The sequence below is a fragment of the Anoplopoma fimbria genome, chromosome 10, assembly GCF_027596085.1.
Source record: "Anoplopoma fimbria isolate UVic2021 breed Golden Eagle Sablefish chromosome 10, Afim_UVic_2022, whole genome shotgun sequence".
NCBI classification, from domain to species: domain Eukaryota; kingdom Metazoa; phylum Chordata; class Actinopteri; order Perciformes; family Anoplopomatidae; genus Anoplopoma; species Anoplopoma fimbria.
In genome coordinates, this window is record NC_072458.1 from 12128539 (window position 1) to 12144493 (window position 15955).

The following is a 15955-nucleotide window of genomic DNA, read 5'->3' on the forward strand; positions in this document are numbered from 1 at the left end:
ACAACAAAGGCATGGCTGTCAATCCTGCAAACACTCTTCTAATGAAGTCCTCAAAGAGCCCTCTCTTTTAAAAAAGGCATGTGGTGTTTACTTGACTGCAGCAATACAGAGGTTTGGGGAAAAGTAGGCGGCGAGCAGTAACCGTCTCCCCTTACTCAGCTCTTCGTGGTCAGATGACTTGATACACTTGTTCTGTGTGTTTATGTGAGTAAAGACAGAGGCGGTCCTCGGAGACGTCAGCGGCTCCGACAGGTCGCCTTCGAGTAATCCAGGGATGCTGGTGCAGCTGATAAAAAACAAGCAGTGGAGCCTAATTCAATTGGGAAGCAGTAATTAAATAAAAACAGAGAGTAAAAGGGGATTTTCTTGAGCAAAACAATGAGAGAAAAAGAGAAAAGGGTGATCGCAGACGGCCTATAGTGCGGCTCAGTTAAGGGAAAACTAATTGCCTCGGAGAACTGGCAGCACTCTGGGGGAGCCGAGGAAACAAATTGAGGATCGTCTTCAGAAAATTGCCCGTTCTGATGAAGACCATTGAAACGTAAAGCCAGACTGCCTTTGACTGGGATTTACAACTGATGCACGGTTCCCTCGGTTGTTTCTCTTTCACACAATGCCGCCAATTTCAAGCTTGATCAATAAACTCGTGGGAGCAGGTCTCCTATAATTTCTGAAGATGTGCAGGTTTTTAACCAAACAGCAAACACAGGCTTCTGTTTGTTGTTGCCTCCAGCTGACATGAAAAGACACAGATATGGATTGGTTTCTCGCTCTGGCGTGTTCAAACTCTTGCCTTTTTTTAAACGATCCCACAAGGACCCTCTCCCCAGTGTCTGACATCTTGGGTCTCTCTTTTTTGTGTTTTGCAATCAAAGAAAGTATCTTTTTTTTCCCATTAGTTTCCAAGTCCATTAGTGTCTCTCTTTAATATTTTATTAATTGACTGGATGAGTGAGTTTCTTTGGGTTTTCTTAAAATAGAAAAAGGAAAATGTCACTGATGAACAAGCGAGGCAGAAATGTTTGTGTTTGGGGGGGTTTGGACTTTGGCATTAAGAGGAACTGTTCAAAAAGTTTTAAATATGAGCGTTCTTTCATTATCGGTTTCTAAAAGGAAGATTTATAATAGTTTATTATATCAGAGGATTAATGTCAGACGTCATCTGCAGTGTAAACTCCAAGCATGTATGAGAAGTGCAGCATTTCCATTTCACGTCCACCAAAAAAAAAAGGTATCAGACATGATTGAATCATCAGGCCTTCAGATTTTAGGCTCCAAGTCCATCAGATCTATCCAAGATTGAAGCTAATGCAACGGGAGCCGGGCGCAATCTGTGAAACATGTTTTATGGAAATTTATGGAAATGAATGTTCGCTTCAATATTTCTCCAGTGACGGTCGTTAAAAACGAGCCAAGGAGAGGGATTTCCTCGGCGCCCTCCTCCCCACTGACCATCTGACTAAATACTACGACCAACCGTCAGCCGGCCCTCAGAGAACCAGTCATTCACCAAGAGAAAGGTATGGATTTATGAATTGGAATTCATGGCATTACAGATCCCTGTAATAATGCAGTGAGCTTTACAGGGACATTTATATTTTTGAAAGGTTCAGTATCATCAAATGTGATTCATTTGGTAATTCCTGATGTAAAGCATTCAAGGAAATGGTATGATCATTTTCTTACCCTGGAAACATTCAGCTCTAGTTAATGTCTATAAATTATCTTTTAGAACATGATTCTTTACTTTCTGATCACAGACATTTTGGAACACAGATGACTCGTAGGAGGTGAAACCAAACTTTAGTACAGACAGCGTAAATGTACACATGACGATTTAAAAAAATAGTTGTAGCAGACGACAGATCACCAGTTTGGAATGATAGCGCTCTTAGAGGGGGGATGAACATCTAAAACTAACAAGAGTCCCAAATCTAATTATTATTGACCTTTAGAACAAAGAGGTGACCGGAGGTCAGGATGAACAGTCTCTCGTTGGTTGCCCTGAAGCCCAGGATGGGCTTATCTGAATCCAGGCTGGCCACCTGTTGCTTGGCGACCTGTCCCACCTGGCGGCCCTGCTTCCGGTTGAAGAGGACGGTCTCTACCGGCGCCGGCTGTCGGTAGATGAAGGCTCTGCGGAGGCACTCGCCCAGCGAGGCGTAGGAGAAGTTCGGGGCACAGGTGGCAAACTTTTTGTCCCGCTTGGACGCCTGGACGTAGCCTGTGGAAGACAGGACGGTGTCAGATCAGACACACGCACAGAGGACTCGCCAAGTAGTAATAACAGAGTAATAATGCAGTTCCACAAGAGCAGCTGGAGTTACTTATCTCACATTTGTTACTGAATGAGTATTCATGTACCATACAGGATTCCAGACTGAGTAACCGCTTGGAGAAGAAATCTACCGTAATGGCCTGAATATTTAAACGACAAAAAAGCATCGAGTGCAGCTTGTCTATCAGTCACACACTCTCCTGTGGGGCTCTAGGAAGTGGTAATTCTTGGCTGTTTGACAGTTGATGCGGTCTCAGGTTTGTTTCTGTGGTAAGGACGTCGTAGATACACTTTCCACCTGGTTTGTGCTCTATCCAGCAGATAGAACTGGGTTTCCCTGAACACTTTTAGCGGTGACTGACTGTGAAAGAGACATTTTAAAACGGACCTGAAGAGAGTCACTAGCCTAGCAACTATAGTATGACACTGTCTTACCAGTTAAAAAACATCTGATGTTTTGAATAATATGTTTATTATTAAGAAATGAATTGTCTATTACTCAAATTTATTGAGTAATAGACTCGTCTTTTGAACATATTTTCCAGAAAAAGATACAATATATTTGTGCAAATACTGTATTATATTTTTAGAAAGTCTTGGCTAAGTGGAACACAAGCACACACATTCTCACAAGGGAATAACAAAAAATCGATGAGGTATATGTCCAATTAGTAACCAATGAACCTATAACTATCAGGGACTTGCTCAAGGGCACCTTCATCGCGCCCCCCTTTCGCCTCCCCCAGGATGAAAGATGGATTATTATTGGATCAACCTTCCAGTAATAAACCCATTTCTTTGACCTTTAGGACCCCAGTGCCCAATCTATAAGAGTAAGAGAGGACTGGCTGAGCCGTGTGCACCATGTGTTTTCTGGTGCATACTTATACGCTTTAAATAAAACAGAAGGGATACCGTTCTAACAGAATCATTTCTTCTGTTCTTGGTGCAGAGGGTGGAGAAGAATTGAAGTATTAAAAAGATACCAAGATAGCTTAAATTCTCAAAAAACACTAAGTAGCTTAAATGAAAAAAGGTCTTAAAGACCCAGTGAAATGAAAAATACATTTTCTCAGCTGCCATCCTGTGTCCATGTGTTAATTGTTAATTTGTCTCTTGTTATATGCCAAAAATATGACCAATCCTGCACTCAGGGATGTCCAATCGAATGAGACTTAGGGCCACTTGCTAGACACACTGGTGATATTCACCGTTTCACAGGGACAAAAATGGAGAACAATGGGAGTTATGTCTAATTTAGCAGAGACAGCAGATACTCATATACTGAAAAGGGCTCCATCAATGTCACATATCAATACAGAAAAAACAATTAGCGCCAAAACAATTAGTGCCAAAGCAGCTTATGATTCAATTAGTTGAGGAGGAGAAATTGAATCAACAACAATGTTGATTATTGATTCATTTGCTGGTTCCAGTTCCGAAAATGTGGGGATTTGCAGATAATATTTCTGTTTTATATCGGTGTAAATTCTGAGTTTTTGTCTGAATAGGGCTAAACAAGTAATTTGAGGACCTTACCTTGGACTCTGAATAATCAAATCACATAAAAAACAGCAACGTTGACTTCGCTTTTTGTTCAGTTTGTTAAGTTTAAGGCATTTGAAATTCCCTTGAACCTCAACCATTTTCCATCAGCAGAGTGCACACAGCCTCTTTATCAAACAGAAGGTCTGAGGGCAACAAGAAAGGGGGTAACAAAAGACCCGATGCAGGTGACCCGAGTTTTTCTTTGACGGAGGTCTCAGTTGCTGCTGGAAAACTAATTATCTATCACTCTTAAAATCTGATTAGCTACTTCCTGTGTGCTGAGATTTCCCATCTGACACCAGGGTGTTTCAAAAGTATTACTGCTCAACGTTGTCATTCAGAATAATGATAAGCTCAGTGGAGCTTCGACCAGCTCAACCAAAACCAAACCCATTACTACCCTATATACATTTTTCTCAAATAACATCTTTGTTCTGAAATACATTACCTGAGCTTTGTATTTTATATATACGGAATTAAATTAGTTTCAACTGTGGAGACCATATATTTTCTATATAAGAATTTCCAAAGTGATTCACTAAATGCTGATTTCATTTCACTTATGTGCAAGGATTAAACTTAAATTGAACCTTAACAAAACTGATTTTGATATTCAAATGCGCATGTTTTCTGCTCATTTCTCTCAGAGTCTCATTTGGACTCACTGAGATCATTTTAGAAAGTATCACTTGGGATCCATTCAGAACAGAGATGGGCAAGTAAAACTCTGCGGTGTTCAAAAAGACAAATGACGATGTCAAACCAGTACATTTTTTATCTTCCAGATGTCTTTGACGGTTTATATGCAGAGCAGAAGTGAGGTCTGTTAATGCCCCCATTTGCATATGTTTCTCTTAGTGCCCTCGTAGGCTATGAGCAGTGTCAGTAAACTCACTGTTGTCGTTAACTGCCGTTTTACTGCCGCCATTTAGACCGTTCTGTCATCTACCCACTGCAGCACCAGAGGCACAGCAGCAGCATGACAGCAGATGTAAACAAAGTTAATAGCTGTGAGAATGAATAATTCAACTCCAGTTAGCATGGATCATCACCATGGAAATTCAAGTAGGCCTCCAGTGTGACAGTCTGTCTGTCTTTAAACCACTTCCACATACTGAGTAATGTAACATTTAGCATTATAGGGAGACGCGTTGCTAGAAACCAGGCGACAAAATCCGGTTCTGCAAAGTGAAGCCGATGTGGAAGTGTCTTAAAACTTGCATTCTCTCTACTGACCAGCAGGGGGCGCCTCCTCTGGTTGCAAAAATAAGTCTGGTTGTATAGAAGTCTATGAGAAAATGACTCTACTTCTCTCTTGATTTATTCCATCAGTAAACATGAGTTCATGGTCACTAGTTTCAAGACTTCTTCAATACAGCATGATGTTCATTTAGTAGAAGCAGAATTTGCACAGCTAGCCAGTGTCACAATTGGCCCAGTCGGCCAATCAAATCAAGCAAGAGGCGGGATTCACAGCATTACGACTTTCTTCTGATTACAGAAGAAGATTTTAGCTGTAAGACTCATGTTTGACAATCCTTTGAGGCTTCTCACTGAACATCGCAGGGATCGTCAACCAAAATACAAGAGGTTTTTTTTTTTATATCTTTCTAGTTCAGAGATGGGTTTTTTTCTTTCGGTACTCCTCTTCTTTTATATTTTTGTCTGCTAAAAGTGTTTGTGCAGCAAAAATTGGCAGGTGGGTTGCAAATTCCATCCACTACTCAGGCACATGAAATGACAATCATTGACCTCAAGGTGGCGCTGAAACAATCACGTTTTTCACAATTATAAAAAAAAAAAAAGCTTGGCTTAGAGGCAAAATTATTTCACCATTTTGAACCCTCACTTCACCTTTGCTCCAATGGTCTGCTCTAAAAATGTCAAATTTTGCCCCTTTTTCTTAATTGGTCACAAACCGTTCAGCCTATCGTCCTGAACCTTAGTCGGAATCATCTGGCTCATCTTGACTTAAAGTCAATAGCTTTAAAATTATATATTTTTAGAATCTTGTAGTTCGAGTTTACTCAATTTTCAATAGCCAAAATTGGGTGAAGCGATTGTAACCTAAATTGGTGAATGTGTTTTTATATTAGGTCTGAGCTTCGCAATGAATTTGGGATATTCTGCCCCCAGGGGCCCCACAAATGCGAAAAATGTTATATCTCGTAATTAGCTGCATTTTGAGAAATGCGGTTAGCATGCTGTACAGACTTGACTCAGTCGATGCATTTCATTTTAGTAATGATTGATTAAAGTGAGCGTGACACATGACAAGAAAACTCAATTTCTATAAATGTCAAATTTGACAATTTGACAACACACCTGAAACCTGCAGAATGATTTAATCCACAACATTTTCACCTTTTAAGTGTTTGAATGTAAAAAAACACAGTTTTGCACTTATGGTGTCATGTGTCAATTTGTGACAAGGTGTATGGCCTTGTAGCTACTTAACATGTGCGTTAATTTTTTTAAATAAATTTTAATAGCTGCATAGCAAGTGAGACTCTAAAAGATGAATGCAAACACAGATGTTAACACTGTAGGTTTAAAATCATTTTTCTGCCATTCCTTTACGGGGTAAGAAATGCATTGATTGTCAGCTTTAATACACCAAGAGGGACCTTAACAAAGGTGACAAAACGTGGCTCACAGTTTACTTTCAGCTAGATCCAATGCAGCGAGCAAACTGTTTGCACCTTTGACGTTCTTACTGTTTTCCAGCTTCATCTTCCCAATGCCATATCATGTTTGCATCTCCTAGACATCTCCAGTGAATCACACGTTAGGTCTGAAAGTGTAATATATACTTCTGTGGGTTGTTGCTGCAGATACAATGTAGAGGTGCTTTAAGAGGAAGCTCTTACCCAGGGCGTTGAACGTGGCGACGTGCTCCCACATGTCACTGGGCTGGTCTGGACGGGGCTGCCACACCAGAGCGTCCACGTCGTGTCTGAGGCAGAAACACGGCATTTCAGAGGGGTTCACGTCCACGGTGAACAGGTACTGATGGCTGCCCAGATTCACCTGGAGACACGAAGAGAATTTGCAAATTAGTGACCATTTCTTCCATCACATGGTGTGAAGGATTGACGTTCTTAAGCTGTTCTTAACATGTTGTGTGCCTGCACCCGAATTGATTTGACATCTTTCCTTCCTTCCCACCTTCTTTATTTACTTACTTACTTCTTTCTCTCTGTTTCTTACCTTCCTTCTTCCTTCTTAGTTTGCTTCTTTCCTTTAAACCCTCCTTCCTTCCTTTTTCCTTCCTTCATTCTGTATTTGTTTGTTCCTTCGTTCCTTTACTTCTTTATTTATTACCTTTCCTTTTTCCATCCTTCCTCCCTTACTTCATTTCCACCTTCTGTCTGTTTCTTAACTTCCTTCTTTCTGTCCTTAGCATATTTGCTTCCCTCCTTCCTTATGTATTTTATTGATTCCTTCCTTCCTTCCTTTCTTTCCTACTTTTTTCCTTTCTTCCTTCCCTTACTTACTTACTTCCTTTAGTCCTTGTTTGTTTGTTTCCTTCCTTTCCTTTTCTCTTTACTACCTTTTCTTCTACCTTCCTTTCTTTTTTTGTCTTTGTTTGTTTGTGTCCTTTCTTGCTCCCTCCCTTCTTTCTTTAATCTTACTTCATTGTTTCCTTTACCTTTGATTGATCTTGCAAATACATTTCAATTTCCCTGTTTGGGATCAACAAAGTTGATTTTTTTTTCTTGTGTTTGTTGATTGATTAATAAGAAAATAACTTGTAAGTTTTTGTCCATGTTTCTTCCCACATGGTAACCAGTATCATTTAATGGAGAGATTGTGGTTACCGTTTATAGCCGATGTTAAAGCTCAGCGTGGGTCATTATTGGTGAAAGAGTGTAATGAGCAGTTTGTGATAACAGCCATAAAAGTCCCTGTATTTGCCCAACATTCACTCCACTCTGATGGATGTGTTTGACGTAATTGCATGTGTGTGGTTCGAAAGCTATTCTACTTCGACTCCAATTGTTTTGGAGAGAAAATGACTGCAGCTGTGACATAATCGCTCCTCGACATCTGACGGCTCGTACCGATCCCTCACTCGAAGTCAACCCACATCTCCCGAATACGACTGCCAAACGTGTCTCAGAGGCTGTCAGCCAGCACTGTCCTCCCCGTCTCAATACACACTTGACAGGCATTGAAAATTGAGCAAAGACCAGCACGTATTCTGCTGGTTGATGGTTGCTCGCACTGACAAGCCTTTTGGCAAGCGATCACTCCTCCACTCTAAAAACAAATTTTCTTGCCACTTCAACTTTGAACGCACGGCAGACGTTCGCCCATAATATAGTCCGTCCTGCGTGTGTGAGAGTGGACTGACAATAAACTGCGAGTGAGACATAAAACAAACCACAAAAAAAGAAGAAAACAATAGATTAAGTACACTGTTGAATTGATTCAGAAGATTTTATCCGGGCAGAGTGTGTGCAGGTTTCATTTAACTCTTCTCTTTGCTGCAAAAAATGCATATCAATCAGTGCAATCTGTTTATTTTAAAGTGATGTAAAAAAACGATCATCCCACATTGAGCACAGCTCCAAATTGAGATTTTTTTATTATTATTATACATTACAGAGGTGTGTCAAGAGCTTGCGATTTAACTTTTGAAAATCCTCACTATACAACATCTGCAACCACATTAATAAAATGGAGCTGAATTGATTCATATGTGCGCCTCAGACTCAACAGCCCCATGTCCCTCAGGAAACAATCTCCAAGTTAATTAATTAGTCAACAACACAAGTTTAATTAGTTTGGTTATCAATTAATCTCTAGGCCCAGCTTCTCAACGCTGAATATTAGTTGTTAAAATCTAAGAAGTGTTCTTTGATAGTAAACCGAAACTTTGGGTTTTGGTTGATAATTGGTTAATTAATCATTAGTGAAAGTAATCATTTGTTTCAGGCGTGGTGGAAAGTAGTTTAAATGAACACTGTTGTAAATGAGAGGGGGATCTTGAACTAGAAATCTAGATCCATCTACTTCCATGTGGTCTGTGTCATCTTACTGTGCTGCACAAAACAATACCTACACTGTCCACACTAGTTTCTTTTGTGGGGGGCTCATCCTCCCCACGGACACTGAAAATAAATGTCTGAAAGCCACATATACACAAAAACTAAATTATTTTCCCCCACAAGCTTCTCAATTTCTACGACAAGTATAACAATGTTTCATTGGAGCCAGTTGAAGATGCCACAAACACATAAAAACTCAATAAATAATACTCAATATTGTCTTTTTTTATCCAAAAATAAGTCTTTCACTGATGCACTGAGAGAAAGAAGAGGGTACCAATACAAAGATGTGGCTTAATGACTTATGTCTCTGATGTCAAGAAAAGACACAATTGTATTCATCTGAGTCAATATCTTACACCTGAAATATATTATTATTCACAGCTCTTACTCATCGACATTGATGCTGGGTGCGAGAGTGGGTGTGGATTTATATACTCCAGTTATTGTTTGAAAAAGATATTTGAGAACTTTTGGCAGCAGACCTAACTCTCAGCCAGATAAAGCAGATAAAAATAAATCTAGACGCTCAAACACACTAATTTTGTTTTCGTTCTCCAACTCAAAAGACATTTCAAAGTCAGTAACTGAGTGTTGTTATTGTATGACTAATAGAATGCTCTACCTCTGCCTGGTCTGGGTCCTGGAAAATTGAAACTATTTCATCTGATATTTTGTTGCTTTCTTACCATCAGATTCTTAAAAAAAAATCCAATCATCAAACCTTTATATCATTATTTTAGAGCAAACTTTTTCCAACAACCTCTGCCTCAAATAGAAAGGCAATGGGGAGAATAAAACTTCAATAAAACCTTAATCTGAGCCAAACAAGATGAACATAAATTGCTCTTCTTCTCTGCTTTTGTTTCCTCACAAAGCCATTGTTGAATGAGAAGGATTTCACTGCCAGCAGCGGGACAAAGCATCGGGTTAATCACTTGCATTGAGTACATAAATTAATGCTAATTCCTGTGTTACCTGCTAAACCGAGATATGCTATTAAATTAAATAAAAAGAACTGGACTAGTTTGATTTAAAGACCCGGCTACAGTGAAAACCCTCTCAGGTTTTAAATGCACCTACATGGCAGAAACAGGTTGGGATGAACATGTTTTGCCATTTTAGCTCCTTCAACCACAAAGTTTGCTCGAGCCTATTGTAATATCTTTCTTTATAGTTACTCGATTTAATAACAAAATCATATTGTAGTGTCCCTCTTATACAAGTCCCCTTTATCAGCTTCGTTTTTAGACATGGTCTACCATATGGTATAGGGTTAGGATTACTGGTTTCTGCCGAAGCAGCCCGGGATCGATTCCCGGTATGTGAATCAGGATTTTGGAGACAACAGTAGCTATCTATTTGGGCGGACAGCGTTGACAGGTGTGGACCCCCTCCTGGGTACTGCCGAAGTGCCCATGGGCAAGACACTCTAACATCTCTCCATAACAATGAGTGTCTAGAGATCCTGTGTGTACATGCGTGTATTTCGGGCTCGACGTTCGTTTGTGTGTAAAGGGGAAGAAATTTCCGTCAAAAGAAGCAATAAAGTTATCTTCTTTTTTCAACCATATCCAATGGCCTTCCTCAGCAGACAGGGTTTCTCAGTTGTCGTTAGGGATGCGAGTGATGAGTTGACTAGTCCATTAAAGTTGCTTACGATTTTATATGGCTCTTATCATTTAAACAGTAATGTTTGGGTATGAAATTGTTGGCCATGAGATGTGGTTGAAATTTCTGCTGAGAATTGTTTTTCAAGATACTATACATTGTCTTGTTGTATGGGTTGCATGAGTCATGTACACAATATGAAGTACTACAGTTGGACACTGTATGGACAAATACTCAGAATGAATTACCTGTCCCCGGTCTGAAAAAAGCTTCTAGTGGATGCTCTTTTCTTTTGCATTTGAAGGACAGGAAGTGAGAGATTGGCACTCAAAAGAAAATGTATCCATAAACAGAGGCCAGATGTCTGTAATAACAGCTGAAATGCCAACAATCTGTCATCATCATCACCACAGCTTCCGTCATGTTCCTGTAAGGCTGCTGCTCGCTCGCCTTCGCAGCCAGAGGACGGATCCTTTTTTGTTTAGCCTCTCTCTTGCCCGAGACACTGAACAAATATCATTCAGTCTGGTATGTGATCATTAATACACCATTGTAAATCGCTTTCCCTCGTCCCTTGATATCTCATGGGTTTCGCATTTCATTTGTGTCACTCTCTAGAATCCAAAGGGCAGAAACCCGATTATTTCAAAGCATCATTCTATATTTTAGAGAAAAAGCAGAGGAGGTTTCAGAGATGCCGTCTGCGCTCTGCTGTGGATTGTGGATTCACACCTGTCCTGGTCGACAGTGCCGACGCCATGAAAGAGACACGCTTCACATTATCTTCACACATTGGAGTTATTAGCGAAAGCCAAGCAGCACCACGTCGTCACTGTTTCAAACAGAGGGCTTCCACTGCACCAAATTTCATGGCAATCCATACTTTCATAAAGAATCAACACAGAAATGATCATTTTTAATGCATTAATGTGTTCATCACTTTAATGTTAGAACTGGTAAATGTGGAACTTATCTTAACTACTTAATATACTTAATAATAAGGCTATATACTTCTTAATACATCATATTTTAGTCAACTTTTAGTCAACTGTTTAGCAAACACTGGCAATCCATTCAATAGTTGTAAATTTGTCAGTCCTGACAAAAAAGTCCTGGTGGACCGTCATTTACATCCGCAGACTGATGCCTCTAAAGTGGCTATAACACATCATTTTAAGTAATAACTTAATTTTCTGCTTTTCAACATACAATATCTCTATATTTACTATTTCCATGGTGTTATCAGGGATTGTAGGAAACATTTTCAACAGTTTCCTTAATCTTGTTTTCGAAATAAAGCATCAAAGCCTGCACCAAATACAGTTACCAGATGTACAGATACCATTGTGAAGGTATTACAGATATGGCTAGCGGATATGACTCAGGTTCCCCCTGGGGAACGCACACTGGAATAGCAACCAAAGAGAGGCATATCTACAAAGGTGCCACAATTTCAAGCTGAAAGGATTTATTATAAAAAAGAAAAGCGTATGTCCTGGTGGGCAGGCGAGCGACTGAAGCATTAAGGCGGATACAATGAGGGAGGGAAGTGGTGAATAGAAAAGGTAAGGCTCCCTGGATGAGATACGGATAAACGCAGGCTAACATCCACACACACCTGTATACACTCACATGTTCACACACGTGGAAAAAAACTGTCCTTTATAAGGGCTGATGGTACAGGTTTCATTACACTCCAGCTTATTTAAGGGCAGCAGCTTGCATGGCTGCACTATTTGCAGAGTAAATGGAGGGAGAAACATTGTATTCGCAAAAGCCCTACATCCCAGCCTGGGCATAACCACTGCACCTTACATCCAATACTCATTAGCCTTTCATCACAGGGTGAAAGGGTTTATTTCTGACTGCTGTGAGAGTTTTGGCGATGGGGGAATTCTTAACTGTAAATTAATTTGTGCAAATGAAACAAGAGGAACTGAAAGGGGAGTACCGGTGATGGACATACACTAATGCCCACAAATGAATAGAGCTTTTTCAAAATGCTACATATCCGCTTTACTAAAAGAAAAAACATTTGCTTCATGCTCATTATTCCAGGGTTTCTATGGTGCTAACACAGTATCATAAGTATTCACAAACAAATCGTCAAGTTACGTAACTCGTATAACGCAATGCACACATGCATGTGATCTGTTCCTATAAATCTGCAACCGTGCCATTAATCTGCCTCTCGTATATCACAGAATGCAATCCACAGTTGCAGGGAACATGTGTCATGTATAATGTCAAGAGACTCGTTAAATGTCTTGTCGCATAAGACAAATAAGTAACCCCTTCATTTGAATGTAAACTGACAAAAAAATATGCGTCAACATTAGGGGCTGGGTATAAAAATAAAATGATGATACCAGTACGAAGGCTACCCCAAAGGCTTTGAAGCTTGGACTGTTGGTAACGGTTGCATTATAATTGTAATCAACATTCAAATCAGGCATCAAATGCATAGCTTTATAACAAAATATATGATCTACGCCAAAAATCACAAATAGCGTATGAAATATAGAAAAGTAATCCCTCATTATTTGACATTCACAGATATTGTCGTGATATCATAAATTATGGTCCATTTATAGTCAAATAGACCATAAAGCAGAGTATGCTTTAGGGCAGCATGTACGCTTCCGCTCACTGGTTGCAAAATAAACCAAGATGGCATTGGCCAAAATCCAAGACAGGGCTTTATGTTAAGCTTTAAGTTCAGCTATACATTTTGTAGCTTGAAAGCAACATATTGTAACTGAAACAAACCTCCGTACATTAGCTGTTAGCTGCTGTAAAAGCAGGACTGTGCTAGTGAGTCACTGTGATTAATCTGAAAAGCACGCATGTGAATGTATAACAATATAGGCCTACATTTCTGATTAAGTTAGTTTATCCAAATGTTGCTATGCTGTTATCTGCGTTATTTAGCAAAGCAGGACTGTGCAGTCAACCAGCTGCTAACAGCTGGAAAAAAGAAGAGCTACGTTAACGTTGAGTAACGTTACGGATTTCAACAGATATCATATTATATCGGCCCATAATAGAGATCACACTTACTTTCCACTTGCTCGATTGGACAACTGCATGAGGCATTCCAGTTGCCCCAACACAGAGTGTACTTAACCCGGGAAAGAGTAAATGTAAATCCTTCCAAGATGGAGAGGGCCTAAATGCCTAATTTAAAACTTTGAAACCAAGGTCAACAAACCAATGGGTGATGTCAGACAACTCCGTCCATTTCTCATATACTGTCTATGGTTTCAATAAAAAGGAAAATTCTTGAAGACCCATTTTTCTCCTCATTTCTCGTTGTTAAATAACAGAAAAGTAAAGTTCAATTTAAGTAAATAATGAATGCAACTTTAAGGAAAGTTTTGACATCGTCCTCCCTCCCTTCCACCATTCAAATGCACAGGCTTACTGGGCCTTTACCCGATGGCCGCAGTGTATAAAGACAGTGTAAAGACTCCAGAATAGCAGGGATTTTGACTCCAAGACAACCTCCCAAGAGAGAAAAACTTTTTTCAACAGCTGTATATCTGAGGCAGATTGATACAGTTGGCTTATAGTAATTACTTGAGTAGCCTAAATGTACTAAGTTTCATTTCACCACTGCTAAAACAACAGCACAAAAGTGTTTGTAAGAGCTCAAAGTTCTTAATAGATCAAGCACGTTAGCGCGGCTAATGGCAAATTGTGACAAACAAGTGTATGCTATTTTGTTGAGTTTTCTCTGAGTGAAGGCTCTGAATGACTTTATGTTCACTCCAGTAAGCAGTGTTCCAGTGTTTGTGTCAGGGAAATGTTACTGTGAAGGAATGGAAGAAGTGAAGTGGTGTTGACAACGTTGGAGTAATAAAGTTGTTACCGTCTTGGTGTAGACTACGCAGTCTCTGTGTTATTATTTTATTACCTTCATAAAGTTTGGGCACAATGTAAACTTCTCCGCTGGCTGAGACGAAGCAGCTGTCCTCTCTCTACCAGCGGGCAGTGACTCACATGAGCAGAGAGAGGAGGACGGAGAAAAGGCTGAACAATTGTTCTTTATTCTTAGAAAATATAGGAAAAGGTCTAACTAATATGCACACTTTTTTGATTCTCTAAGTAATATCACCTAATGTCACTTGACATCTGGAGCAGACGCTCTGTATGTCTAATATTGCAACGGGTGGGTTTATATTGCAGTAACTTGATTTCACTTTCTTAGTAGAAATATGAGTGAAACACTATATTTTAATGTCAAAGTATCTGTTAATAAAACCATGTTTTCCTTATCAACTTTGAGCCTGTCTTCTCTAAACGAAAATAGATCACCTTGTCTTCAAGAAAGACTGCAACATGTGACGCTTGTTTGTCACCTTGGGACAAATAATGGAAGGGAAGGACAATTTCTCTTCATACATTATGGAGGAGGGTCAAGAAAGGCTCCCATCTTGCTCAAGAATTGCTGTTTTTGAGCAGAAGCCTCCGAATGCTTCAGACAAGTTGAAAAATGACAAATAATACAAGGTTTCACTTTGCAGCATTCCAGATTTAATGTCTGTAAAGCTCCTTCAGGGCACAGCTCCTACTGAAGGCTACAGCTATAAAAACTGAATTTGCCCTATTCAACTCGCCAGCATACCCTTGTTTCATAATGGAAAAGACAAGTCCTCTATCTCCTACCTTGAGGATATGTCCCTTTCTTTTATTCTGAAAACCACACAAAAACCCATTCTTAACTCAAACCAGACAATATCTTCTATGTTTATCTTCAGATGTTATGTGACGTTTAACCGTGCTAACAGCGTGAATCTAGGGATGACAATGTCTGTTAGTCTGTCCAACACTTTGGTCCAGACTGAAATATCTCAACATCCATCAGAAGTGTTGCCCATTTTGGTTAGGGTATCCATGGTGTTTAGAGGATGTGAGCTACTTACTTTGGTGATCTCCTTACTTTTCATCTAGCGCCACCATGAGGTCCACCGTGAGGTCCACCATGAGGTCCACCATGAGGATAAATTATAACAATTATGTGATCCCTTAACTATCTAGTGCCACTATTAGGTCGCAGGTCAGAATCTTAAATGTGAATTTGTGAATTTCCCCTTTGGGATCAATAAAGTATTCTTTATTATCTTATCCAAAATACGTTGCTGTACTTTGTGTTCAGCTGTAATTTATGTTTGGTGGTAATTAGTAGTTGACAGATACAGGTTTTTTAACGACCAATGCAGATATTAGGCCAGCAGGGCAGCCGATGGCAAATATATAATGTTGATAATCATATTTTTTCTTTAGCCAAGTTGTTTCTGACTAGCTACCTGCAGATTAAAGTGTGACTACAAGTGTAGAACACAAGAGAAGAGAACGACTTACTGCTCAAAGTCAGTAAAACAGATGTTGATTTTAGAGAAAAAGGAGCTGAGCTACATCAATGGAGATGAGGTGCAGCAAATGATCAGCTTTAAGTTCCTGG

General features: G+C 39.7%; 1 protein-coding gene across 1 annotated transcript in view; it reads right to left on the reverse strand.

The window, feature by feature from the left end:
* Positions 1-1153: 1153 nt before the first annotated feature.
* nudcd1 (NudC domain containing 1) overlaps positions 1154-15955 on the reverse strand; it is a 44906-nt gene continuing 30104 nt past the window's right edge. Inside the window, exons 9-10 of the mRNA XM_054606290.1 lie at positions 6697-6856; positions 1154-2224 (exon numbers count right to left, since the gene is read on the reverse strand). Coding sequence (XP_054462265.1) covers positions 1935-2224; positions 6697-6856 — 450 coding nt within the window. The 3' untranslated portion in view covers positions 1154-1934. The remainder of the gene's footprint in view (positions 2225-6696; positions 6857-15955) is intronic.